Below are 25927 nucleotides of genomic sequence, written 5' to 3'. Positions count from 1 at the left end.
TTCCATCGCCTGGAATTGCTCTTTTGTCTCAGTTGATTCTTGAGAGGTTCCCAGGGCCTAGGTCCAGTCATCTTATCTTCCACCTCAGAGCCATGTCTTCCCCTTTGCTTAGCAAGGATAGCTACACCTTCTTCCCTCAGATCTGCCTCATCCATGTCCTCATTGGCCCTACTTCCACCTTCTGTGGGCTTGTAGACCAGCCATGCTGTCTCCTGGCCTGGCCTCTAACCTTCATGCTTCTATGATCCTCAGACGGCCTGTAAGGACAGGCTCTTCTTTTCTGCCCAGACTCCACAGCTTGCTCTGCAGACGGGAAGCAGACGGGGAGGTTAGCTATACAGTATGGAGACACTGGAGCTGGGAGGTGCTCGTGCCATCTTGCTCCAGCGCCAGCTCACTCGGGCTGAGTCCTCAGGATCCCCTCAGCTGTTCCCACGGGCATAGCTAGAAACATGGGCTGCCAGAAGCTGGCTTGAGCTGGGGCTGCTGACGACAGCCCGTGTTCTTTTCCACCATATTCTGACCTTCTCTGAGACCTGGATCCAACTCAGTTCTGGGAAGCCTTCTGTCAGTGCCAGGGAAGATAGGTTCAGTTGTGTCTTCATCTCCCGCCCCAGGCAGAGACTGTCCCGTTTCTTCCCAGATAGCTAATCACTTCTATCATTCTGGAGGGTTAAAGAGGGCTCGTGGCAATCCTAAACACGGATCTCCTCTGGGATATATATAGCAAGGCTGGGAAATGCCCAGTTGGAGAGCTGGGGGAGCTGATGCTGCTGTGTCCCCAGGATCCCCCGTCAATCTCTAGAAGCCCCACAAGTACAAATGTAGCCTCACTCTCCCTGACCTATGGGATTGGAGCCATCATCAGTCACCCCTGGATCAAGGATTGTGGGTCTGAAAATGTTCTAAAAAACTGTCGCATAGGGCGTGTGGATGTGTGTCCCAACTTTCCCCTCTATCTTAAAAAAGCCTCTTCCCAGGAACCCCATGCAACGGACACAGGATCTCCAGGGACAGATTTGAGACCTGGGTGGCTGTCTTGTCTTTTAGGGCATCCTGGCCAAGATGGGGCAAAAAGAGATGCTTGGAGCATCCCAGGACTGCTGGGACATTTTACCCCTGGCCTGGCAGGATGTTGTGACTCAGATAGGATGGGGCTGTGGGGGCGCCCACTCTGAGACGGGAGAAAGGCTTGTTTCAGGCTGCGGGCAACGTCAGTGAGGCAGCTGTGGGACAGGCCTCATCTCTTACTTCAGCTAGGCAGATGAGGCTGGAGCGGCCTCCGTGGTGATGGCCCTGACGTCACTTCCCCATGACTTCAGCAGGATGGTGATGACATAGATGTCCCCGCAGTGGGGCCGCAGGGAGCCCCTGCCCTGGCAACCAAACGCAGGCCGTGGCTGGCCTCCCGCTTCCGGATCACAGCGCGCTGGCTGCTGATGGCTTCTGGACGGATGCTGATCATTGTGTTGCTGGCATTGGCAGGTACCCTGGGGCAGGGAATAACGTCTTGGCACTCACTGGCACGGTGGTGGTGTGGGGGGTGACTCAGAGCTTCCTGAAAGAATGCTGGACCAGGAGTGACGCAGAGCGCCTGTGCCCACCCCTGTAGGCATAGCCCACCCTTCAGCCTTCTCCAGCGTCTACCTGATAGTGTTCCTGGCCATCTGCACCTGGTGGGCCTGCCACTTTCCTCTCAGCCCCCTGGGCTTTAACACCCTCTGTGTCATTGTGAGCTGCTTCGGTGCCGGCCACCTCATTTGCCTATATTGCTACCAGACACTGTTTGTTCAGAACATGCTACCGCCCGGCAGCATCTGGGCCAGGTAAGGCTTCCACATAGGGCCCTCCCGCCCAGCCACAGCTCTGCGGCCCGCAGACCCGGCGGTCAGTGTCACGCCCTCTCTGAACAGGCTGTTCGGTCTCAAGAACTTCGTGGACCTCCCTAACTGCTCCAGCCCCAACGTGCTGGTGCTGAACACTACGCATGCCTGGCCCATCTATGTGAGCCCTGGAATCCTGCTGCTGCTGTACTACACAGCCAGCTCTCTCCTAAAGCTCCACAAGAGCCGTCCCTCAGAGCTGGTGAGTCCCTGCCGTCACCCCTGTTGGCAACTGGCACACTGGGGGCTCCCAGTCCCGGGACTGCACTCAGGGTTGTGATCTCTACAGAGGAAGGACACACCCAGGGAGGATGAAGAGCATGAGCTGGAACTGGACCAGCTGGAGCCAGAGCCCCAGGCTAGGGGTGCCACCCAGGTGAGCAGGCCATCTAGGGTATCGAAAGCAATGGGGAGCCCTCAGCAAGCCACTGTCTGACCCATGTATCCTCTGCAGGGTGCGATGCCCGCGACCACGCAACCCGACATCGACAACTGCACTGTGCATGTCCTAACCAGCCAGAGCCCTGTCCGCCAGCGTCCTGGTGCGTTACTTACAGGCTGTGGCCCTGGGATGCCCTCCTGTGAACATTTACTAGTAATTCACTCTGATCTCGCTGTGGGCAGGTCTAGGCTGCCCCCTGGTGGCCATAAGCCTTATATGCACGCCCTGCCTTATGCTTGAACCTCCTAGGACCAGTCCTATGGCTAAATAGCTGACCTCCTAGACCTTTTGGGTGGCCCTCCAGGTCTCCCATTTTCTGTTCTTGGGTTGGAAGCAGCTACTCATGGCTCAAGGCCCCAGGAGCCCCTGTTCATTCTGAGAGTGCTGGCCTGGAGCTTTCACTGACCTGCAGGGGAGTCACAGATCTGAGAGGGCCATCTTCTGCATCAGACTCTTTAAAAAAAAAAAAAAAAAAAAAAAAAGTGAAGCCAGGAGGGTTTGGCTGGGTTCACATGACAGTCCAGATTCTTCTGTTGTCTTTTGGCCAGCATCCACTGTGGCTGCCTGGTGGACCTGGCCCACCCCCACCTGTAAGGCCCTGCCCTTGCAGACAGCCTGCTCTGTCCTTTAGGGCCACATTGAGAATAGGGGAGGGACTCCACATGGTTCTTATGTGGTAGCTAATCTCATTACCCCCCACCCCAGTACGTCCCAGGCTGGCTGAACTGAAAGAGATGTCACCGCTACATGGCCTGGGCCACCTCATCATGGACCAGAGCTATGTGTGCGCCCTGATCGCCATGATGGTAAGGCGTACCCCCCCCCCCGGGGGCCACCACAGTCTTCCCATAGAATGTGGGGAGGTAGGGGGGATTCATTTCAAAAACTGAGGCCCAGTCACCAGAAGTAGTGCTGGAACTGCCCGTGTAAGTCACCAACATCCCGTAACTGTGCAGTGTGCATGCACGTGCCGTATGTGGGCCACCTCATGGGAGGACTGACTAAGGGGCTGGGCATCCCATGCAGTCCCTGCTGACTGACCCTGGCTGTCCAGGTGTGGAGTATCATGTACCACAGCTGGCTGACCTTCGTCCTGCTGCTCTGGGCCTGCCTCATCTGGACTGTGCGGAGCCGCCACCAGCTGGCCATGCTCTGCTCGCCCTTCATCCTGCTGTATGGACTGGCGCTCTGCTGTCTGCGTTACGTGTGGGCCATGGAGCTTCCCGAGCTGCCCACCACCCTGGGCCCTGTCAGTCTACACCAGCTGGGACTGGAACACACACGCTACCCCTGCCTGGACCTTGGTGCCATGGTACGAGTGAACCCGCCATACGTGGCCGTATCTGGGTAGTGGTCAGATTTCTCCCTGTGAAACAGGGAAGATAACAGTGCCCTGCTGATTGGCCGTTGGTTTTGTTGGGTGGAGATTGAAGGAGAGCGTGTCTGAAGCCAACACTGGGTTCCTATGGGCCACCCTGCAATATAGAGGCTGTGAGTGGCATGCTGTCGTAGTGTCCTTGACACTGTGAGTGCCCATGTGTATCCTGCCTGCCTGACAGGGCTCCACTGTATGAGGCACTGAGTGTTCAAGACTCAGGTCTGGTCTGTTTGGCTCTTGGATCACCCAAGTTTCCCTGCATGAGGCAGGTGTAGCACTTCCTGCCCACTGTAACCTGGTGGATTTTAACGTATCTCAAACAAGACTACGTGCACCAATATGAGCATCTGTGGGCATCTGTACGCACGTGAGCGTGAACTTGTGAGTTCGGCCGAAGTAATAAGATTGTGAGCCTGTGTCTGTGAGGCCTTCATGTGCATCCATGGATCTGTGAACATGTAAACCTGCACATGGGAGTGAGGAAGAAGCTGAGGTCTGGGTCCTGGGCTGGGCCTGGGTGACATCCCTGCTCTCCACAGCTGCTGTATCTGCTCACGTTCTGGCTCCTACTGCGCCAGTTCGTGAAGGAGAAGCTGCTGAAGAGGAAAAAGGTGCCAGCAGCATTGCTGGAGGTCACAGTGGCAGACACGGGTGAGTAGCATTCGGGGAGTGGAGCCCAGCCCCCCCACTCCCCTCCCCCCACTGTCCTCTCTCTGGTCGAGGCCATCAGTCCGCCTTCCGTCCTGCTCTGCAGAGCCCACACAGACCCAGACATTGCTGCGGAGCCTGGGGGAGCTGGTCACGGGCATCTACGTCAAGTATTGGATCTACGTGTGCGCCGGCATGTTCATTGTGGTCAGCTTTGCCGGCCGCCTGGTGGTCTACAAGATTGTCTACATGTTTCTTTTCCTGTTGTGCCTCACCTTGTTCCAGGTGCCCACAGTGATGGGCAGGTAGGGCTCGGGGCGAGGGGGGCGCTCTGTCCCTTGCCTGCCCTGCTCACCGCTCACCACCCGCAGGTCTACTACACCCTGTGGAGGAAGCTGCTCCGCATCTTCTGGTGGCTCGTGGTGGCCTACACGATGCTGGTGCTCATTGCTGTGTATACCTTCCAGTTCCAGGACTTCCCCACCTACTGGCGCAACCTCACGGGCTTCACAGATGAACAGTGAGTGGGTGACCGCTGAGCGCCCTTCGGGGCAGTTAGTGGTACCTTCCTTGTCCCTGTCCCATGCTCAGACTCTCTCCCAGCCTGTTCACAACGGCGGCTGGGGCTGATGGCTCTCTTCTGCCAGGTTGGGCGACCTGGGCCTGGAGCAGTTCAGCGTGTCGGAGCTCTTTTCCAGCATCCTCATCCCTGGCTTCTTCCTGCTGGCCTGCATCCTGCAGCTGCACTATTTCCACAGACCGTTCATGCAGCTCACTGACCTGGACCACGTGCCCCCACCGGGCACCCGCCGCCCTCGATGGGCTCACAGGTTTTCTGCCTTCAAGGGCCATGGGTGGTTTTCAGTCTGTGGGACTGGGGAGATGCTGGAGGCCGCGTCACAGAGTTAGCTGACTATTCTGAGCTTGAGCAAGAGCCATGGCCTAGAGTTAGACAATGAATCAGTGGAGATGTTGTGCAGGGATGGGGGGTTGGGGGACTGGGTGAGGGGGGGCTGCCTGAGGGAAGGCAGAGCCAGGAACACGGGCAGGAAGTGACTCTTGGGCTTTCCCAGGCAGGATGCAGTGAGCGAGGCCCCTCTGCTTCAGCATGAGGAGGAAGAGGAAGTCTTCAGGGATGGTGGCCAGGGCATGGATGGACCCCACCAGGCCACACAGATCCCTGAGGGTGAGTCTGGAAGGGGTGGGCAGAACTCAGTAAGCTGTCTGTGCTCAGTTCTGCCTCCTCCTGGATGTCGGTTGTAGGAAGGCAGACAGGAGGCCCAAGAGCTCCAACCCTCCTCTGTGGCTTTGTCCCCTCCTCACCAAGGTCTGCCCCCTTCATACTGAGCTCCACCACATCCCCATCCTCCTCACACACCCCACCCATTCACCAAGCCATATCCCCCTGAATCTTGCCCCTCCTTACTGAACCCCACTCTCTCCACCCCCCCTTATTACTGAGCCCTCTCCCCTTTTCCTCCACCCCCGTACTAGATCCCACTGAGCCTCATCTCCACAGGTACAGCCAGCAAGTGGGGCCTGGTGGCTGACCGGCTGCTGGACCTAGGGGCCAGCTTCTCCGCTGTCCTCACACGAATCCAGGTGTTTGTGCGGCGCTTGCTGGAACTTCATGTCTTCAAGCTGGTGGCCCTCTACACTGTCTGGGTGGCCCTGAAAGAAGTGAGTGTTCTAGTCTGGGCTGTTTCCTTGCCTGAAGCCGGGTTACTCCTGCCCTGGCTTTGTTGGAGTCCCCGTGCTGCCTGGTCTGCCCACTGCCTTCTGTTCTCCACAGGTATCTGTGATGAACCTGCTGCTGGTGGTGCTGTGGGCCTTTGCCCTGCCCTATCCACGCTTCCGGCCCATGGCCTCCTGCCTGTCCACCGTGTGGACCTGTATCATCATTGTATGCAAGATGCTGTATCAGCTCAAGATTGTCAACCCACACGAGTACTCCAGCAACTGCACTGAGGTACGGACATGGGGGTGTCCCTAGGGTCCAGGGGCTGCCTGAGGAGTTGCCCCAGCTGGAGTGATTCCTCATGGAAGGGAGAGACAGAGCCGGCGGCTCCTGCAATGAGAGTAGAGCTTCTCACTGCTCAGTGAATCAGGACTGCTATGCCTAGATTCGCTTGGCTTCATTCTTTCTCTTTGGGCATCTCTTTACACCTCTGCCCTTGATCTGCCCCCTTCCCAATCAAGGTGGCCCCAAGACTGACAGCCCTGTGAACCTCTGGTAGGGCAGCTGTTGTCTACCCTGGACCCAACCTGCTTCAACTGTGGGATGAGCTTAAGATATCCCTAACGGGGTGGAGAGGAGACATGGCTCAGTGGTTAGAGCACTGACTGCTCTTACAGAGGTCCTGAGTTCAGTTCTCAGCAACCACATGGTGGCTCACAGCCATCTGTAATGGGATCTGATGTCCTTTTCTAGTGTGTCGGAAGACAGCTACAGTGTCCTCATATGTACACTGTAAATAAGTAAATAAATCTTTAAAAAACTGATAGCACCTACAATCCCCACTCCATCCTGGCCTGGAACCTGGGGGCTCATGCTCACCCCTCTTTGCAGCCCTTCCCCAACAATACCAACTTGCTGCCCTTGGAGATCAACCAGTCTTTGCTGTACCGTGGCCCTGTTGACCCTGCCAACTGGTTTGGGGTGCGGAAGGGTTTCCCCAACTTGGGCTATATCCAGGTGAGTGGGGACTGGCAGCGAGGGCGGATGGTCTTTGATGCACCCGGATGGTCCCTGCTGACCTCCGACCCCACCTTCACAGAACCACCTGCAGATCCTCCTGCTGCTGGTGTTTGAGGCTGTGGTGTACCGGCGCCAAGAACACTACCGCCGGCAGCACCAGCAGGCCCCTCTGCCTGCCCAGGCTGTGTGCGAAGATGGCACCCGCCAGAGGCTGGATCAGGACCTGCTCAGCTGCTTCAAATATTTCATCAACTTCTTCTTCTACAAATTCGGACTGGAGGTAAGGCTGGGTGTCCTTTTGGCAGGGGTGACAGCAGGAGCATCTCTAATGATGCCCAAGAACTCTGAGCACAGCCTACCCTGAGGCTAGCTCAGGCTACCCTAAGGCTAGATGAGAGGCTCTCCGCATGCCCAGGAAGGAGGTTGGATTGGGTCTTCTCTGGCAGAAATAGGCCAAGGCTGGCCACTGTCTGAAGTTAAAGTCTTTCCCCAGCCATGGGACTCCTCATCCCTGAGCCTTGGCTTCCTCTAAGTTTGAGGATGTGTTTAACCTCTGCTGTCCTAGGACGGTGATCTGGGACTGCCCCCCATGGCCCCAGTAACGATGGACGCTCTATAACCTCAAGGCAGGGCTGCTCCAAGCCTGTGGACCTGGAGTAGCTCCCTTCTTACCATCAGACCCGCCCCTTGAATCCCTCCAGATCTGCTTCCTTATGGCCGTGAATGTGATCGGGCAGCGCATGAACTTCATGGTGATCTTACATGGCTGCTGGTTGGTGGCCATCCTTACACGCCGGCGCCGTGAGGCCATCGCCCGCCTCTGGCCCAATTACTGTCTGTTCCTCGCACTGTTTTTGCTGTACCAGTACCTGCTATGCCTGGGCATGCCTCCCGCACTGTGCATTGGTAAGCCACCCAGGCTGAGGGCTGTTTCCTGTTCACCTCCTGACCTTTGAATAGTGCCACACCCACATTCCTGGCAAGGGAGCCTGTTATATCCTCTGTAGCCTGAAAGTTCTCTCTGGACCACTTGAGCCATAGCTGTGATGTCTCACAGTCCTGGCCCGAGGTGGGCTTTCTGAGGGCAGCGTGGCACTATGCCTGCAGGGCTGATACCTCTCCTGACAGCCTATGGTAGTAGGATACTTGTCAGGTGTGTAGTCTGCAGCAGAATGGCACTAGCTCTTTTTTACCAGCTGTTCTCAGTACGGCCTTTCTCGTGTGTTCTCTTGTCTCTTTCATGAAGCTTCTTCTAGCCTATGACATTTCTGGACAGCTGAGTTGGTGGCTTAAGTATGAGGAATTTTATGGGTACAGAGTTCATGGTGGTACCCCCAGACCTGGTGTGGCCCATGACTGCCCATTTGACCTGTCCAGAAGCAATCTTGCCTGCCCACATCTGGGTGCTACAGATACACAGGGCAACTGTCCACTGCTCCAGTGACGGCTTCTCTTTTGGGTCTCAGGTGTCTTTGATCGTCCACTAGCTTCTTGGTGGGGGACATTTGTTTTTTTTTAATCATCCTAAGGGTGTCAGTGGAGTCCATGATTGACACTTACTGGGAAAGGGCTCAGTCCTGAGCTACACCCAAGTCCCCCCTCTTTGTTTTGAACCAAGCGGAAAGTGTTTCGGGTCCTAGATTGTCCTCCTGCTCCAGTCTGTGACCATGCAGTAGACATCCCTGGCTCATCTTGCTCTCTCTTCCACCTGGTGATTTCTGGGCTTTCCTTGCCCTCCTTGCCCTTGGTGAATGGACAGCTGACCCTCCCTGTGAGATGGCCTGGGGTGTCCCCCCTTAACTGAGTTCTGTACCTGGGACAGTTCCACACATTTCAGACATGTTTCTAGAAGGCTACAGTTCTTGATGAGCATGCCCAACCCCATGTGTCCCTTTGTGCAGACCTTTGAAGTCAGCCCTGCCCCCGCCCCAGGCATCAGTCCATAATCTGTCCAGTTCAGTGATGTCACAGAGTGGAGTGGTGCCTCTGTTGCAATGAGCTTCTTTCTCTTAGGGGGTGCAGGAGAGGTCCCTCAGTTGTGCCTTCTGTGAGAGGTTATGGCAAGGCCCTTGAGGTATTCCTGTTCACTTAGGAGTCTCCCAGGTGTGGTTGCCTTAGCAACTGCATCCAGGGTGTATAGTAGTTGAGGGATGTCTGAGATAGTTATTGCTTTGTGTTTTATTATTTTATGTTTCATACTATTAAATTATATGAACATAATTCATCCCAAATACTGGCATCTCCTTGGGATGTACCTGCCCTGTCTCAGGTGAGGTTCACCACGGTCTTGTCCTCTAGCCCATCCGGAGGTTACTCCACCACCCCTTGCCTCCAAGGTAATTTTCTACCTTGAAATTCTGGCCTGTTAGAATCTCTGAATCTGTGGGTCAGTGTCCCTGAGACTGAGAGGGGATGTGAGAACAGATTGTGACCACACTGGACTGTGTGACACATATTCCTTTGGGGCTTCTGGCAGCAGAGGGGATAAGGACAGCTTTTGCCCTTTCTGATGCGCACAGACTACCCGTGGCGCTGGAGCAAGGCCATCCCCATGAATTCTGCCCTCATCAAGTGGCTGTACCTGCCTGATTTCTTCAGGGCCCCCAACTCCACCAACCTTATCAGTAAGTGCAACCCCATCCTTACCTCAGGGTACCTGCCGAGAGTGTGTAAGGACTCAGGCGGGGTGCTTGTTGGGTACACAGGGACCTTTGCCTGGAACCAGCAAGAGGACGGTTGTCCAGGTATTAACAGTTGAGTGGTACTTCATTCCATAGGAGAGCCATGGCACCCCACAGCCTCACCCAGATGGGACTGAAGGTCTGACCCTCAGACACACAAAACACGTCCCGGAGTGTATGCGCACACACAGTGACGCAGACCTGTGTGTTCGCAGGTGTGCACAGCAACAGTCTCACAGGTGCAGGGACATACACAGCAGCCCTTATTCCCTGACACATGTGCGTGCGTGTGTACAGCACACCTACAGACCGGTGTGTCCTCAGTACGACGCCTTCCTGTTTTCAGCTTTCATGTATAGACACTTTCTCAGTTGTGAAGTGGGAGGAGTCAGTCCCTGGCGGTGCAGGCCCCGCAACGTCTCTCCTGTCCTGCAGGTGACTTCCTCCTGCTGCTCTGTGCCTCCCAGCAGTGGCAGGTGTTCTCTGCTGAGCGAACGGAGGAGTGGCAGCGGATGGCTGGCATTAACACTGACCACCTGGATCCCCTGCACGGGGAACCCAACCCCATTCCCAACTTCATCCACTGCAGGTAGGTCCTGTGCTGACCACTCTGAAGCACTTGCTCAGGGGACATCTGGGGCGACCCGGTGACCTCAGTGACATCCCCCCTTGCCAGGTCCTATCTGGATATGTTGAAGGTGGCTGTCTTCCGCTACCTGTTCTGGCTCGTACTTGTGGTGGTGTTTGTCACGGGTGCCACCCGCATCAGCATTTTTGGGCTGGGGTACCTGCTGGCTTGCTTTTACCTGCTGCTCTTCGGTACTGCCCTGCTGCAGAAGGACACACGAGCCCAACTCGTGCTGTGGGACTGCCTCATCCTCTATAACGTCACCGTCATCATCTCCAAGAATATGCTGTCGGTGAGCAGACTGCCCACACAGCCCGGCCCCAGCCCACCCCAGGGTCAACCTCCCTCACTCTGGCCACCATTCCTGCCCCCAGCTCCTGTCCTGTGTCTTCGTGGAGCAAATGCAGAGCAACTTTTGCTGGGTCATCCAGCTCTTCAGCCTCGTGTGCACAGTAAAAGGCTACTATGATCGTGAGTGGGTAAGGGGCGTGGGGGAGGGGCAGGCACAAGGAGAGCCACTCCTTCTGCTGCTGACCCCTTGCCATACTGGCCTCTGCCCCACAGCCAAAGAGATGATGACCAGGGACAGGGACTGCCTGCTGCCTGTGGAAGAGGCCGGGATCATCTGGGACAGTATCTGCTTCTTCTTCCTGCTCTTGCAACGGCGCATCTTTCTCAGCCACTACTTCCTGCATGTCAGCGCTGACCTGAAGGCCACGGCCCTGCAGGCCTCCAGGTCTGCCCGTCTGATTCTCCCTGGGGTGGAGAAGAGCCCTCCATCCTCAGCAGGGGTTTCTTCTACAATAGCATCTCCACTTGATCCTGTCACCAAAAGGGAGACCAAAGGACTTCTGGCGCCTTGGTATCATCAGGGCGGCCCTTACTCCACGTGGCCAGACACACTAGAAGGCAGTATGGCCCCCAGCGGCCTGAGTGTCCCCCAGCTAGAGGGCTGTGACATGGGATCATGCTCCCAGCAAAGGTCTCTGCCCCTGGAGCTAAACTTAGGGTCAGCAGCTTCACCTACCTACCCCAGAGTTGCCACCCAATGTTCTTTTCTGTGATGGTTTTCTGCCCCAGATAAAGAGGTGACAGGTATTTCCTCTCTAGTGGCTGCAGGTGGCCGGTGTCTCCAAACACATGCCTCGGTATGAGAAGGACCAGGCAGGCTCCCTAGGCCCTGGGATTGAGAAATACTTGTGTCTGAGATAAGTGCTGAGGTATTGCTCTTCCCTACAGGGGTTTTGCCCTCTACAATGCAGCCAACCTGAAGAGTATCAACTTCCACCGCCAGACGGAGGAGAAGTCCCTGGCTCAGCTGAAGAGGCAGTAGGTGTTACCTAGGCTAGGGTCCCTTTGACCCTTCTGGTCAGCCTGGTACTCAGAGCTCCTTCCTACTCGCAGGATGAAGCGCATCCGTGCCAAGCAGGAGAAGTACAGGCAGAGCCAGGCACGGCGTGGCCAACTCCAGTCCACAGACCCTCAGGATCCCAGCCAGGAGCCAGGTAAGTGTGGACAGAACCACATACCTCAGTGGGTACCCGCGACACACGCACACACTCGCTACCTCCGGCATGTGTGCTGCTGACATCCCCTGCACCTATACAAGTGGTATGCCACCGGGTCCCACTCCCTTGTCCTGTGCTACGTGTAAGTGATGTCACGGGACCCTGCCCCAAGTCCTGTGCCATGCGGTGTGTTCCTCTTTGTCCCTGCAGGCCATGTGGCTACCTGGGACTGTCTACCTGCACTGTGGCCCCTCTCCATCCCCCCAGGGCTCTGAGACATGTGGCACCACATGGAACCTTGTCACTGCAGGAGTCCTGTGTCTGTTTCTGTCCCCGCCACGTGCCATTGTGCCCAAAACAGGCTGCTCTCACAGCCTCCCCTGCTTCACGCTTGCCTTGCCCCTCCACAGGGCCTGACAGCCCAGGGGTCTCCTCCTCGCCACAGAGACAGTGGTGGCGTCCCTGGCTGGACCACGCCACAGGTACCCTGCCTTGACCCCTCTGTACTGCTGTTGATCCTCCTGTCTACTAGCTTCTCTTTGTCCCGTCTGGTCGTGTTGGGCCCTCTAACCTGTGCATGGCTCTCCGTTCCATGCATGGACCACCTTCCCCATCCTGCTGAAACCTGCATGGGATGGTCCTAGTGGGAAGGGTGGCCCTCAAGCAAGAGGGTGGAAGATGTTGAGGGGAGCATCATTCTTAACAACGGGTTTGCTACCACACAACTCAAAACTGAACCTAGGAACTCCAGAACTTTTCAGGGTCCTGGTGTGGAGACTGGCTCTCAAACACACGTACTCTTTCCTACCCCTGCCAACTATAGTCATCCACTCTGGCGACTACTTCCTGTTTGAGTCAGATAGCGAGGAGGAAGAGGAGGCTCTACCTGAGGACCCCAGGCCTGCAGCTCAGAGTGCCTTCCAGGTGAGGTGGGGCCACGCCTTCCTGCTCTGAATATGGCGTTTCTGAGTGGGGCAGTGTGCAGGGACAGACAGACACCCGAGGGCCGTGGGATCCAGCGCCTACAGATCAGAAAGTCTGTCGAGCCCTTCAGACCTGCCCAGGCAGCTAGAGAAACAGGCTGTGATGTAAGGGAAACAGGTCACCAACAGCCCCTCTGCTCTCCCACCCTCTTCTTTACCCAACGGGCTCTCTGACTGACACCTGCTCTAAGAGGAAGGCCACACGTGCCTACTGGAAACTGCTCTGTGGGACCAGGAGAGGCCCTGGTCTGTCTTTGAGGCCCTGGCACTGGTCATGCTGGGCGGCTGCAGAGGGGGATTGGGAAACTGAAGACCCACAGCCAGACAGAGAGCAGGATCTGGTCCGTGATTGGCTGTATCTGGTACATAGCTGGCCCTCTGTCATCTTCCTTGAGAGGGAACCATAATGCCAGGCTGAATGGATGTCTCGGCTAGAGGTGCCAGACTCCTAACCAGAAATCTGGCTGGCAGATGGCATACCAGGCATGGGTAACCAACGCCCAGACAGTGCTGAGGCAGCGTCGGGAGCAGGCACGGCAGGATCGGGCAGAACAGCTGGCTTCTGGTGAGTTGTATTTGGGGGTTCCAGTAGGAGAGCTGTAGGACTACCCGATACTAATTATGTCTGTGACTAGGTGACTTGAACCCAGATGTGGAGCCAGTCGACGCCCCAGAGGATGAGATGGCAGGTATGTGGGCTTGCTGGGAAGGGAGCAGAGGGTTGAGGGCTCTTGTGACCAGCCAACCCCCCACCACCCCCCCTACTCTCTGTAGGCCGTAGCCATGTGATGCAGCGTGTGCTGAGCACCATGCAGTTCCTGTGGGTGCTGGGCCAGGCCACAGTAGACGGGCTGACGCGCTGGTTGCGTGCATTCACAAAGCACCACCGCACCATGAGTGATGTGCTGCGTGCAGAGCGCTACCTGCTCACCCAGGAGCTTCTTCGGGTAAGTATCCCTTGGGCCAAGCTCCTCCTGTGCTCCATCAAGGCAACATCCCTACCTGTGGCCTGCTGGGCACATGTGGAACAAAGCTGAGCCAATCCCAGTGGCCTGAGAGCTTCTCCATCCTCTGCAGGGCGGAGAGGTGCACCGAGGGGTGCTAGACCAGCTCTATGTGAGTGAAGATGAGACCACACTGTCGGGTCCGGTGGAGACCCGTGATGGACCCAGCACAGCCTCAAGGTGGGTGCAGAGCCCAAGGGGTCTGGGGTGAGTCAGGCTCCCCATTTCTGCTTGTCCCTGGAAGAGCCATCGGGTTACAGTCCTGTCCCTCTGTAACCTTTTCTCCCACAGTGGGCTGGGAGCCGAAGAGCCTTTGAGCAACATGACAGACGGCACCAGCAGCCTCCTGAGCACAGGCTATAACACCCGCAGTGGCAGTGAGGAGATTATCACTGACACTGGGGACCTCCAGGCTGGGACCTCCCTGCATGGCTCCCAAGAGCTTTTAGCCAATCCTCGTACCCGGATGCGCACAGCCAGCGAGCTGCTATTGGACAGGTGGGATGGGACTCGGCTGTGTGCAGGTTTTCAAGGGCATTCTCCTGAGCAGGAGGCCCAGTGGAAGACGCTGGTGAGGGAGGCAGGAACTGACTAGGCACAGCCCTGGGATCAGAGTCTGTCTATTGCCATGGCTGTGGGCAAGGCTCTGCACCCCAGGGGTGCTCTTGCCCCCAAACTCCTGTGGTCCTGTGGCAGGCGCCTGCATATCCCTGAGCTGGAGGAGGCGGAGCAGTTTGAAGCACAACAGGGCCGGCTGCTGCGGCTGCTCGGAGCCATGTACCAGTGTGTGGCTGCGCACTCGGAGCTTCTCTGTTACTTCATCATCATCCTTAACCACATGGTGACAGCCTCAGCTGCCTCCCTGGTGCTGCCTGTGCTTGTGTTCCTGTGGGCCATGCTGACCATCCCAAGGCCTAGCAAGCGCTTCTGGATGACAGCCATTGTTTTCACTGAGGTGAGTAGCAGCTTATAGGGTTGGGGCTGGGCCACATAGGCCATGCTGAATGCCCTGTCCTGCAGGTCACAGTGGTCACCAAATACCTGTCCTGCAGGTCATGGTGGTCACCAAATACCTGTTCCAGTTTGGCTTCTTCCCCTGGAACAGCTACATAGTGCTGCGGCGCTACGAGAACAAGCCCTACTTCCCTCCGCGCATCCTGGGCCTTGAGAAGACGGATGGCTACATCAAGTATGACCTGGTGCAACTCATGGCCCTCTTCTTCCACCGCTCGCAGTTGCTGGTGAGCCCGCCCACCAGCGCAGGGGTGGCAGGGTTGCCTTGGCAACTCCAGGCATTCTTGAGCCCAATTGCCCAGTCTGGTCTAAACACGACCTGGGTCAGGCTCCTCACCTACCCATTTTCTCCACAGTGCTATGGCCTCTGGGACCACAAGGAGGACCGTTTCTCCAAGGCCCATTGCAGAAATAGTGAAAAGGACCGAGAGGCCGAGGAAGAATCAGAAGCTAAGCTGGACTCTCTGCCTGAGACAGGCACTGGGCATCCTGAGGAGCCAGTGTTGGCTAATACCCCCAGGGACCACATCCAAGGGAAAGGAAGTGTTAGATCCGAGGATGGGATCCAAGATCCCCTAGAGGACCTTAAGCCCCAGCACACAAGGCACATCAGCATACGCTTCAGGAAGAGGAAGGAGACTCCAGGACCCAAACGAGCAGCAGTCATGGGTGAGAGCCCAGGCTAGATCCCTGCCAAGTTCCTGGGAGGGGAAGAGACAGAGATGACTCCTCACACCCAGAATGAGTATCTATGGGCTGATGTCTCAAGGCCACCTCAGAAGAGAGCACAGTAGCAGTTGTCTCTCACTGGTGACTATGGGGAGTTTTCTGTGCTGTCCATGAAGTGGGGTGAGGTCAGCCTGTTGGAGCAGACACCCAGTCCCTGATAGGCTCACTGTCACTTCCCTGGACATACATACCCACAGAGGCTGAGCACGAGGAGGGAGAGGAAGGAAAAGATGCTGCAGGGAGAAAGAGGCCACGTCATACTCGAGAAAGATTGAAGGTTCGGGAGAGGATGAAGGCAGCTGGGCATCGGCTGCAGAGCTTCTGTCTGTCACTGTGAGTGGCCTGGCTAGGAATGGTAGGGCGATTGGGCAAAAAGGAAGTCCCTGGCTCTATACCCTCTGAGGCTGTCCATCCACAGGGCCCAGAGCTTTTACCAACCCTTGCGGGGCTTCTTCCATGACATTCTGCACACCAAGTACCGAGCAGCCACCGACGTCTATGCACTCATGTTCCTGGCCGACATTGTTGACATCATCATCATCATCTTCGGTTTTTGGGCTTTTGGGGTAAGTTGACCTGGGACCCCAGAGTGGACGACTGGCCTCTAGGTCTTTGAGGGGTGCTACAGCTCCGTCTCCCCAACCTGTGCCCCTGCTACAGAAGCACTCTGCAGCCACGGACATTGCATCCTCACTGTCAGATGACCAGGTTCCACAGGCCTTCCTCTTCATGCTGCTGGTCCAGTTCGGCACCATGGTTATCGACCGCGCCCTCTACCTGCGTAAGACTGTACTGGGCAAGCTGGCCTTTCAGGTGGTCCTGGTGGTGGCCATTCACCTCTGGATGTTCTTCATCTTACCAGCTGTCACTGAGAGGTAGGTGATGTGAGGCACTGTGTTCTCTGTGTGTGGCGCAGCTTGGGTTGGCCTCTAGAATTGTCATGTTCATTTTCCCTGACACCCTGTCCTGTCCTATTCAGGATGTTCAACCAGAATGCCGTGGCACAGCTGTGGTACTTCGTGAAGTGCATTTACTTTGCCCTGTCCGCCTACCAGATCCGCTGTGGCTACCCCACCCGTATCTTGGGCAACTTCCTCACCAAGAAGTACAATCATCTAAACCTCTTCCTTTTCCAGGGGTGAGTGTGGTCTGCCTAGGGAATCATGAAGAGCAGTCAGAAGCCATTGCAGGCTGTCCCTGCTGATGGAATCCTGGCCTTGGCAGGTTCCGTCTAGTGCCATTCCTGGTGGAGCTGCGGGCTGTCATGGACTGGGTATGGACCGACACCACGTTGTCCCTGTCCAGCTGGATGTGTGTGGAAGACATCTATGCCAATATCTTCATCATCAAGTGCAGCCGAGAGACAGAGAAGGTGCCAGGGCAGAGGAAGGAGGGTACTTCTTGGGAATTCACAACCTTCATGTGCAACAGCTCAAAGAGCTTTCTAGAACTCTTGTAGACAGCTGCAGTGGTTCTGTTGGGCAGTTAGGGACAGTGGACTGGGCCATTAGGTTTGGGTGGTGGGGACTCGTAGCTGTTTGTTACTGGAACTGTTTCATGGTTTAGAATATTCAGAGTATATGTGCTCACCACTGCACACAGCTTTCTTTAGGCCAGCACCTAATAATGTCCTAATGCCCACGGAGGACATTTAGGACAAGCCTTCTTTATCACTCTCTCCACCCTGTCTCCTTTGAGTTTGCCTGTTTGGTTACATAGAACCATTATGTACCAGGCTCCCCCACCTCAGCAGCACCCCTCCACCTAGCAATGATCCCAAGCTACGTAATCGATCCTGTGCGGTGTGGAACCCCTGGCATGTGGACAGACTGCTGCTGTTCTTGCTGTGCCACCCTCCACAGGGCACGTGTGAGGTCACTGTCATTTCAAACTGCTTGCACCTTGTCACCAGCAGGCTGAGGTTCCAAAGTCTGACAGTTCATGTGCCTGGGAAACAATGCTCAGTTCACACCTGCCACGTACTTAGTCAACCAATTCCATCTGAAAGCTTGCGGGTTCTGGCTGTGCTTTCTGTATCTGTGTGGGTCTGTGCACGGAAGCCAGAAGAGGGCATCAGATGCCCTGGAGTTGGAGGTACAGGCGGTTGTGATCCACCCAACATGACTTCTGGAAACTGAACTCTGGTCCTCGAGCGGAGCAGTGCACTCTCACGATCACTTCTGAAACATTAGTTTCTAAAATAATCTTCCTTTTCCTGCTCGCTTCTGGTGTTCCCCAAGCCGCCTGGCCATGTCTAAGATTGTCACACCGAGCTCTCTGCTCCAATGATCCTGCTTGCGACTGTGTAGAAAGTAGGCGTCCTTCTCTTTGTGTGTTATGTACCTAATGTCCCAGGGGACCCCACTGATGGTTATTTCTGGATCTCAGGCTATTCAGTGACTCCAGGCTGAGGCTTAGTCTGTGGCCAGGGGCGTGGGAGGGTAACCAGTGTCTCCCTTCCAGAAATATCCCCAGCCCAAGGGACAGAAGAAGAAGAAGATCGTCAAGTATGGTATGGGAGGCCTCATCATCATCTTCCTCATCGCCATCATCTGGTTCCCTCTGCTTTTCATGTCACTGATCCGTTCTGTGGTCGGTGTCGTCAACCAGCCCATTGATGTCACTGTAACCCTCAAGTTAGGTGGCTACGAGGTGAGTAGTCAGCCGCCCGCCCGCCCAGTCCTCTCAGCCGTTGAGGGCTCCGCGATGACTGTGCTTCCATCCCCAGCCACTGTTCACCATGAGTGCCCAGCAGCCATCCATAGTGCCGTTCACGCCCGAGTCCTATGAGCAGCTGTCCCAGCAGTTTGACCCCTACCCAGTGAGTGACCTGCAGTGGACCCACTTGGTATGAGGTGGGCTGGCAGGGGAAAGGTGGCCTGCTGCCCCTAACTGAGCATACCCCACGCAGCTAGCCATGCAGTTCATTAGCCAGTACAGTCCTGAGGACATCGTCACGGCACAGATAGAAGGCAGCTCGGGGGCACTGTGGCGCATCAGCCCGCCCAGTCGGGCCCAGATGAAGCAGGAGCTATACAACGGCACAGCCGACATTACACTGCGCTTCACCTGGAATTTCCAGAGGTGGGTCCTGTTCTTATGGGGGCCTAGGGGTGCCCCACACCGCCTAACACTGCCTGCTCCCCAGGGACCTGGCCAAGGGTGGCACTGTGGAGTATACCAACGAGAAGCACACCTTGGAGCTGGCCCCCAACAGTACAGAACGAAGGCAGCTGGCCCAACTGCTCGAGGGCAAACCTGACCAGTCAGTGTGAGTGGAGGCCACTGTGGGGTATGTGGGCAGGGGGCTAGGATGGGCCCTGACTTGCTGACTCCTCCACAGGGTCATTCCCCACCTCTTCCCCAAGTACATTCGTGCTCCCAATGGGCCTGAAGCCAACCCTGTGAAGCAGCTACAGCCAGGTAAGTGTGGGAGCAGGGTGCAGGGGTACAGCCTCGGCCAGGGATGGGCTACAACCCTTAACTACCCCCCTCAACTCAGATGAGGAAGAGGACTACCTCGATGTACGCATCCAGCTGCGGAGAGAGCAGAGGGAGCAGGCGGGCACAAGGGCCTCCGACTTTGTCGAGTGGTGGGTGATCGAGCTGCAGGACTGCCAGGCTGACTGTAACCTGCTGCCCATGGTCATCTTCAGTGATAAGGTCAGCCCACCTAGCCTCGGCTTCCTGGCTGGCTACGGGTGAGTACTGCAGAGGAATCTCCTAGAGTCCCGGGGGAGCTGAGTGGGCCCGGCTCACACGCCTCTCCTGACAGGATCGTGGGGCTGTACGTCTCCATTGTGCTGGTCGTTGGCAAGTTTGTGCGGGGCTTCTTCAGTGAGATCTCACACTCCATCATGTTTGAGGAGCTGCCGTGTGTGGATCGCATCCTCAAGCTGTGCCAGGATATCTTCTTGGTGCGGGAGACGCGCGAGCTGGAGCTGGAGGAGGAGCTGTATGCCAAGCTCATCTTCCTGTATCGGTCACCAGAGACCATGATCAAATGGACGCGTGAGAAGGAGTAGGAACCCAGCCCGTGGGCACCGGGAATGAAGGAGCTGCCCCAGGGCAGCATGGCACCAGGGCTGGCAGAGCTCCTTGGGTCAGAGTGTGGCTGTCCAAGGCCACGAGCTGTGACACGTCCTGGCCTATGTAAACCCTGATGATGCTGCTGTCAAAGGGACCCTGTGTCCCTACCTATTGCGTCCCTGCCAGTTGGGCTGGAGGCCCAGTGTAGCCCAGGGCTAGCCACACTGGGTCTGGGGGCCTGGCTCTCCCTTCCCACAAGTACTGTAGGGTTTTCTAAGTAAAACGTTTTTATTTATACAAATGGACAGTCACAGACCAATCCCTTTGTCCTCGACTTCCTGCTTCATGGCTTTGCATGACTCTGCTCTGTCTTCCTCATCTGTAATCAGATACTCCTGGATTTCCTCAGAGACCGAGCCCCTATGGGAGAATGCAGTAAGAACCAGTCCTAGGTGTGGCCCCAGAGGTCTCCCCAAAGAGCAGGTGTTACCTCTGGCTGCGGAGTTGAGCCTCAGTCAGAACGTAGGGTGGCAATGGGTCCAGGGAGGGCTACAAGAGATGGAATGTGAGAAGCCATGGAACTATGGGGATAGGTTCCAGGGACAGATGGACAGCCACTCACCAGGTCCTTCATGTTCACCCGGCAGCTGTAACACAGCTGCTCTATGATGCAGGCTGGTGCATCCTCCCTGTGGGAGCAGAACTGAACTTGTGTGTCTGCTCTCAACCAGTCAGTCTTCCTGCTCCCTCCCCACTGCCCTCGGGCAGGACACAGACAGGGTCTCACCTCCTGCAGACTGCCCTGTGGCAGCTCTGGGCCTGACCCTCCCCTGTACCACAGCAGGGCCGGGCAGGCATTCCAGCCTCAGCAGTCAGCATCTGGGAGAGATGTGAGGAGGACTGAGCCCCAAAGGCCGTGGCACTGTCTGCAACAGAGAGGGGCTGAGGGAACCCTGGGGCAGCCAAATAACCACCCACACAGCACCCCAAGAAGGCCCTGCACGCACCAGCAGTGTCAATGTCCAGGGCACACATGCAGAGGAGGCAGCTGGGGCCTGAGGAGCCAGTGGCACAGCCCTCCCGGGGAGCTTTGACCAACTTTTCACTTGTCCTGTGGACAGGTGTGTAGGCAAACAGGAATGAGCAACAAGCAGGAGCAAGCTCAACAGCACCCCCAGGGCACACACACCTGCACAGCAGCACCCCCCCAGGGCACACACACCTGCACCGCAGCACCCCCCTAGGGTACACACACCTGCACAGCAGCACTCCCCCAGGGCGCACACACACCTGCACAGCAGCACTCCCCCTAGGGTACACACACCTGCACAGCAGCACCCCCCTAGGGTACACACACCTGCACCGCAGCACCCCCCCTAGGGTACACACACCTGCACCGCAGCACCCCCCTAGGGTACACACACCTGCACCGCAGCACCCCCCCTAGGGTACACACACCTGCACAGCAGCACCCCCCAGGGCACACACACCTGCACAGCAGCACTCCCCCTAGGGCACACACACCTGCACAGCAGCACTCCCCCAGGGCGCACACACACCTGCACAGCAGCACTCCCCCTAGGGTACACACACCTGCACAGCAGCACCCCCCCTAGGGTACACACACCTGCACCGCAGCACCCCCCTAGGGTACACACACCTGCACCGCAGCACCCCCCCTAGGGTACACACACCTGCACAGCAGCACCCCCCAGGGCACACACACCTGCACAGCAGCACTCCCCCTAGGGCACACACACCTGCACAGCAGCACCCCCCCTAGGGTACACACACCTGCACAACAGCACCCCCCTAGGGCACACACACCTGCACAGCAGCACCCCCCCTAGGGCACACACACCTGCACAGCAGCACTCCCCCAGGGCACACACACCTGCTCAACAGCACCCCCAGGGCACACACACCTGCACAGCAGCATCCCCCCTAGGGCACACACACCTGCACAGCAGCACCCCCCCTAGGGTACACACACCTGCACAACAGCACCCCCTAGGGCACACACACCTGCACAGCAGCACCCCCCCAGGGCACACACACCTGCACAGCAGCACCCCCCCTAGGGCACACACACCTGCACAGCAGCACTCCCCCAGGGCACACACACCTGCACAGCAGCACCCCCCCTAGGGTACACACACCTGCACAGCAGCATCCCCCCTAGGGCACACACACCTGCACAGCAGCACTCCCCCAGGGCGCACACACACCTGCACAGCAGCATCCCCCCTAGGGCACACACACCTGCACAGCAGCACTCCCCCAGGGCGCACACACACCTGCACAGCAGCACTCCCCCCTAGGGCACACACACCTGCACAGCAGCACTCCCCCAGGGCGCACACACACCTGCACAGCAGCACTCCCCCTAGGGTACACACACCTGCACAGCAGCATCCCCCCTAGGGCACACACACCTGCACAGCAGCATCCCCCTAGGGTACACACACCTGCACAGCAGCACTCCCCCTAGGGTACACACACCTGCACAGCAGCATCCCCCTAGGGTATACACACCTGCACAGCAGCATCCCCTTAGAATACACACACCTGCACACCTGCACAGCAGCACCCCCCAAGGGCACACACACCTGCACACCAGCACCCCCCTAGGGCACACACACCTGTACACAGTACTGACTGTAGAGGGGAACAGAGTCTGCAGCCTCAAGATAAAGGCCTCCATCAGCCGGTGAATGCTAGCCTTTTCTGGAGCCTGGGGACAATCAGATGGGAGATTTCAGAAGGGCCCAGGGGGACCTATAAGAAGCACCATGGGCTTCATGTGGCCAGCACTGAGACCAGCACAGGACTCACACCATGCCATCTTGCCACCCTTTCACCTCTCCCTCCGAGCCACTTCCTTAGCCAGTCTGTTCTTCCAGGATACAGGTCATGCTTGAAGGATCCTTGGGAACATGGATAATGCTACTGGCCTTTTCACAAGCCAGCAGTAGGGGCTAAGGTCACAGCTAAGTCTCCAGGGCCAGCCCTAGGGGAGGAAGGGCTGAAGCCGCCTGGTGAGGATTTGAGGCCCTGATGAAGCATTGGGGATTTCTGATTCTATGTGTAGGCTGCCCACAACTGCCCACGTATCCCTCCAAAGACCCACCTTGGTATCGATGGCTGGTGTGAAGACTGAGGGGACACCAAACAGGTGGTTGTAGAAGGCCACTTCCTTCAGCGTGTGGTCCCGCATGGGCCTCACCAATACCACATCCCCATGTCGCTCATCTGAGAAGCCCTGGGAAGCAGAGGCCGCGAGGCTCAAATCCTAGCAGTATGGCCTGCTACTGCCACCACCATCTATGCCTGGATCCCAGGCCTCTCCATTTGGAAGACTAGGGACACCCTGGCCTCTAGACCCTACATACCGTGTCCCAGGCAAGGAAGGCGCCTCTCCCCAGGGCCAGGTTGGTCATAAGCTTGATGGCCAGGCGGGTGCAGCTCTCCCCTGTCATCACCTTGCGGTAGCCATGGGTTCGGGCTACATGCACAGTCAGATGGGTCCTGGAATGGGGTGAATTGCAGGAGCTGGAGATGGAGTCCCTCCCAGGACCAGGCAGGGTTTAGCGGCAGTTCACTCACCTCAGGGTCTGCAGAAGCTCCTCTTTGGCTGTCAGTGTCTTTATGGAGCCGAACAACCTAGACAAGGCCTCAGTCTGAGCAGCTTTTGGGTACCCGGCCATGCCTGAGTCTTCCTGGCTGTGGGATGGATGCAGCTGATCCTCTGCCTGGGCTGGGCTGGTACAGGCCTCAGCCCCCAACACGTGCTGCTGCTGCAGGAAGCTGTCCACGGCTGCCTTGTAGGCCTCCTCTGTCCCTGCTGGCTCCTGGGAAGCACTGCACAGCACTGATGGTGGCAAGCTGAACACCTTCCCAGATGAAAGAAGGAACACTGAGTCCAAGGCCCATGGATTCTGGTAGGTATGCCCTCCAGGGCCACCACAGGACCCTTTACAGGCGCAGACCCACCTACCTCTTCCAAGGCCACTACATGAAATGGAAAACCAGTGTTCTCCAGGATCTGCTTCACCTCAACCAACGTCTTCATTCTGTCCTCTAAGCTTTGGCCACAGGCGGCTCCCTCTGTAAAGCCCAAGTGGGAAGCATGCAGGCTTCATAGTGCTGCACACAAAAATCCCACTCGGTCTGCTCTGTAAGAGCAAGACTGGCCTTTTCTTTGAGGTGTTTTTCAGACAGGCTCTCCTCACAGGGGAAGAAACTCCCTAGGCTTTCTGCCCCAAAGACTAGCTCTAAGCTCACCTTCTTCAACCCTGGGCCCTTCAATATAATTGGGAAGGCACCGTCTATCCCCTGAGAAGTCTGTGGGGTTCACCCACTGCTGGGGACTGAGGAGTGGCCACACATACCATCAACATAGATGACTCCTGGCACAAAGCGTAGCCGTTTCGCAGAATCCTGACTCAGGCCCTAGAAGGGAAGTGTTAGGACTCAGCTCTGGCCAAAAGCACTTCTCTGGACTTCACTCTCCGGGAAGTGGACCAAACTGCCTGGGTCCTCCTTCCTCACAGGGGTATGTGGGTGGGGGCCAAGTCTTCCTATCTGTATCAGAAACTTCAGAACTCCCCCGACCCCCAGCCTGCCTCTGGCACCTAAGCAGCCAGAGACAGCAGCTGAGCCATGGGGTGCTTTACCATCTGCTGGGTACCCCAAAATCCTCAGAAAGTGTTTTGAAACATAAGAACAGAGGTTAAAATATGTGGAGAGCAGGAACAGAGTCTTCCAAGAGAAGCGGTGTCACACACTGACAAAGAGCTTCACAGTGCGCTCCGACCTCCAGGTGTGCAGGTCTAGGGGACTAGCAGGTGAGACAGAAGCTACACCAGTACCACACAGCAATACACATTGGAGCAAAATTGCCACTGACACTACCCTACTGAGACAGCCTCTCCACTGGCCCCACTAGCTGGTACCCCACAGTGAGAGAACATGTAGGTCTCTCAAGGAAACCCTGTATACCTCTGTGGGTTCAAGACATTGTTAGCTTGAGTCTCTGTTCCATCTGCCTCACTCCCTTCTACCTAAGCTGCTTTTCCCTTTGATTTTGGCAAATACTTCTCTCTGTTCACAGTCATGACTGGCCAAACTTAGAAACTGGGTCCTAACAAATAAAGCTAAACAGGGAATGTAGCCTGGGACCCTGCATGGAGCTTCTGGTTTACACACCTGCTGAATATATACCGGACATCCTAAAGGTGTCCCAGTTGGGGTATGGGTGCTGTCTAGCTAGTGTCAACCAAAAACTTTGTAGTACAGGCTGAAGAAGGAGGCACCTGCTAATTCAACCCAGAAGCCTAGACCCAGATGATGATGTAAATATACCTCAAGGACTTGCCAGACCATGGAGCTTGATGAAGGTCCCCCAGACCACGACAAGAGCACCTGGGGATGGGGGGACAGCATCAGCAAGGACATGCATCTTCAACGTAAGCCTCAAAGTCCAGCCAAGCGCCCAAGCCCTGCATATACCTTCTCGCCAGGAAAGATGATTCGGTTCTTCCCAAGCATGGCTCTGAATTTGTGAACATAGAATGCCTTGAAACAATCCCTGTAACACAGAAGCAAAAGGAGACTGGCTGTGCCTGCCCAGGAGATGTGGGATTTTGTTTGACAAGGTCTCTCTGTAGCCCAAGCTGGCCTCAAATCGGAGGTAAATTTCCTGTCATGGAATCTGTAGTGTTGAATTGACAGGTGTGAGCCTAGTTTAGATGACAAGAGTCGTTACCATAGTTCCCCCCACTACTATGAGGGCCAATGGGACAAGCACGTACAAAGTAACCACGCCTTTACAAGGAAAAAACAAGCCTGGAAAGGGGGGGATGGGGCGTAGGGGGTGTGTGCGCCAAGATCTCACCTGCAAAAGGCATCTCCCGCTCGTATCACCACCACCGGCAGGCCTTCTGCGCACTTCACACATTTCTGCTCCCGGCTTTGAGAGAATAAGAACATATATGGCAGATTCTCGCACCACTGCTGGCTTGGGGGAGTCAGTGCTCCCTTCCAGGCCTGAGCTGGCGGAGGAAGCGCCAAGCTCACACGCCAGGGCCTATGTTTAGTTCTAGCTCCCTGGAACTTTGGTCGGTAGCTGCCAAGGGCCGAAGGGGACTGTCCCCGACCTGGTGGTAGAAGGCTCTTACCTCGGCCGCGGCACGGGCGGAGGCTCCCGCTGCGCCGGCCCCGCGTAATCCTCACCGGCCTGACACATGGAGGGGCTGGTCCGGATTGCGGTAGTGGAGGGCCGGCGCGCAGAGATGACGTCA

The 25927-nt window shown here is 56.6% G+C and overlaps 2 protein-coding genes across 2 annotated transcripts in view; one reads left to right on the top strand and one right to left on the bottom strand.

Annotated features, from left to right (window-relative positions):
* PIEZO1 (piezo type mechanosensitive ion channel component 1 (Er blood group)) overlaps positions 1-19621 on the top strand; it is a gene marked incomplete at its 3' end in the record, with an annotated part of 61839 nt that extends 42218 nt beyond the window's left edge. The window contains exons 6-51 of the mRNA XM_080936963.1: positions 1323-1485; positions 1613-1826; positions 1914-2085; positions 2173-2259; positions 2338-2425; positions 3031-3131; positions 3380-3637; positions 4243-4354; positions 4458-4636; positions 4723-4871; positions 4999-5181; positions 5425-5537; positions 5871-6031; positions 6144-6320; positions 6921-7046; positions 7129-7329; positions 7751-7955; positions 9569-9673; positions 10166-10319; positions 10407-10650; positions 10733-10829; positions 10923-11094; positions 11598-11687; positions 11763-11863; positions 12277-12348; positions 12690-12790; positions 13321-13414; positions 13485-13538; positions 13624-13796; positions 13927-14033; positions 14145-14351; positions 14550-14808; positions 14906-15094; positions 15224-15536; positions 15794-15929; positions 16015-16162; positions 16257-16471; positions 16576-16734; positions 16821-16968; positions 18060-18248; positions 18325-18417; positions 18508-18680; positions 18745-18867; positions 18940-19019; positions 19099-19297; positions 19372-19621. Of these exons, the coding sequence (XP_080793089.1) occupies positions 1323-1485; positions 1613-1826; positions 1914-2085; positions 2173-2259; positions 2338-2425; positions 3031-3131; positions 3380-3637; positions 4243-4354; positions 4458-4636; positions 4723-4871; positions 4999-5181; positions 5425-5537; positions 5871-6031; positions 6144-6320; positions 6921-7046; positions 7129-7329; positions 7751-7955; positions 9569-9673; positions 10166-10319; positions 10407-10650; positions 10733-10829; positions 10923-11094; positions 11598-11687; positions 11763-11863; positions 12277-12348; positions 12690-12790; positions 13321-13414; positions 13485-13538; positions 13624-13796; positions 13927-14033; positions 14145-14351; positions 14550-14808; positions 14906-15094; positions 15224-15536; positions 15794-15929; positions 16015-16162; positions 16257-16471; positions 16576-16734; positions 16821-16968; positions 18060-18248; positions 18325-18417; positions 18508-18680; positions 18745-18867; positions 18940-19019; positions 19099-19297; positions 19372-19621 (7134 nt within the window). The remainder of the gene's footprint in view (positions 1-1322; positions 1486-1612; positions 1827-1913; positions 2086-2172; positions 2260-2337; positions 2426-3030; positions 3132-3379; positions 3638-4242; positions 4355-4457; positions 4637-4722; positions 4872-4998; positions 5182-5424; positions 5538-5870; positions 6032-6143; positions 6321-6920; positions 7047-7128; positions 7330-7750; positions 7956-9568; positions 9674-10165; positions 10320-10406; positions 10651-10732; positions 10830-10922; positions 11095-11597; positions 11688-11762; positions 11864-12276; positions 12349-12689; positions 12791-13320; positions 13415-13484; positions 13539-13623; positions 13797-13926; positions 14034-14144; positions 14352-14549; positions 14809-14905; positions 15095-15223; positions 15537-15793; positions 15930-16014; positions 16163-16256; positions 16472-16575; positions 16735-16820; positions 16969-18059; positions 18249-18324; positions 18418-18507; positions 18681-18744; positions 18868-18939; positions 19020-19098; positions 19298-19371) is intronic.
* A 298-nt stretch (positions 19622-19919) lies between these two features.
* Positions 19920-25910, bottom strand: CTU2 (cytosolic thiouridylase subunit 2). The gene is made up of 15 exons (XM_080936964.1): positions 25805-25910; positions 25522-25596; positions 25137-25215; positions 24990-25049; positions 24017-24077; positions 23623-23732; positions 23232-23518; positions 23018-23153; positions 22756-22887; positions 22268-22359; positions 20633-20736; positions 20413-20551; positions 20248-20314; positions 20116-20174; positions 19920-20045 (listed from the first exon to the last, which is right to left on the bottom strand). The coding sequence occupies exons 1-15, from the start codon at positions 25870-25872 to the stop codon at positions 19934-19936; spliced, it is 1581 nt and encodes a 526-aa protein (XP_080793090.1). The 5' UTR covers positions 25873-25910; the 3' UTR covers positions 19920-19933.
* Positions 25911-25927: the final 17 nt, after the last annotated feature.

This window comes from Micromys minutus (genome assembly GCF_963924665.1).
Source record: "Micromys minutus genome assembly, chromosome: 24".
Lineage (NCBI taxonomy): Eukaryota > Metazoa > Chordata > Mammalia > Rodentia > Muridae > Micromys > Micromys minutus.
The sequence above is the reverse complement of the archived record's forward strand: the minus strand, read 5'-3'. Positions and strand labels throughout refer to the sequence as shown.

Coding starts and splice junctions, on each gene's coding strand:
- CTU2 (XM_080936964.1), bottom strand. CDS start 25,872: ATGTGTCAGGCCGGTGAGGATTACGCGGGGCCGGCGCAGCGGGAGCCT. Junction 22,888..23,017: donor CCTTCCTTGCCTGGGACACG/GTATGTAGGGTC, acceptor TCTGCTTCCCAG/GGCTTCTCAGATGAGCGACA. Junction 20,046..20,115: donor GCTCAACTCCGCAGCCAGAG/GTAACACCTGCT, acceptor ATTCTCCCATAG/GGGCTCGGTCTCTGAGGAAA.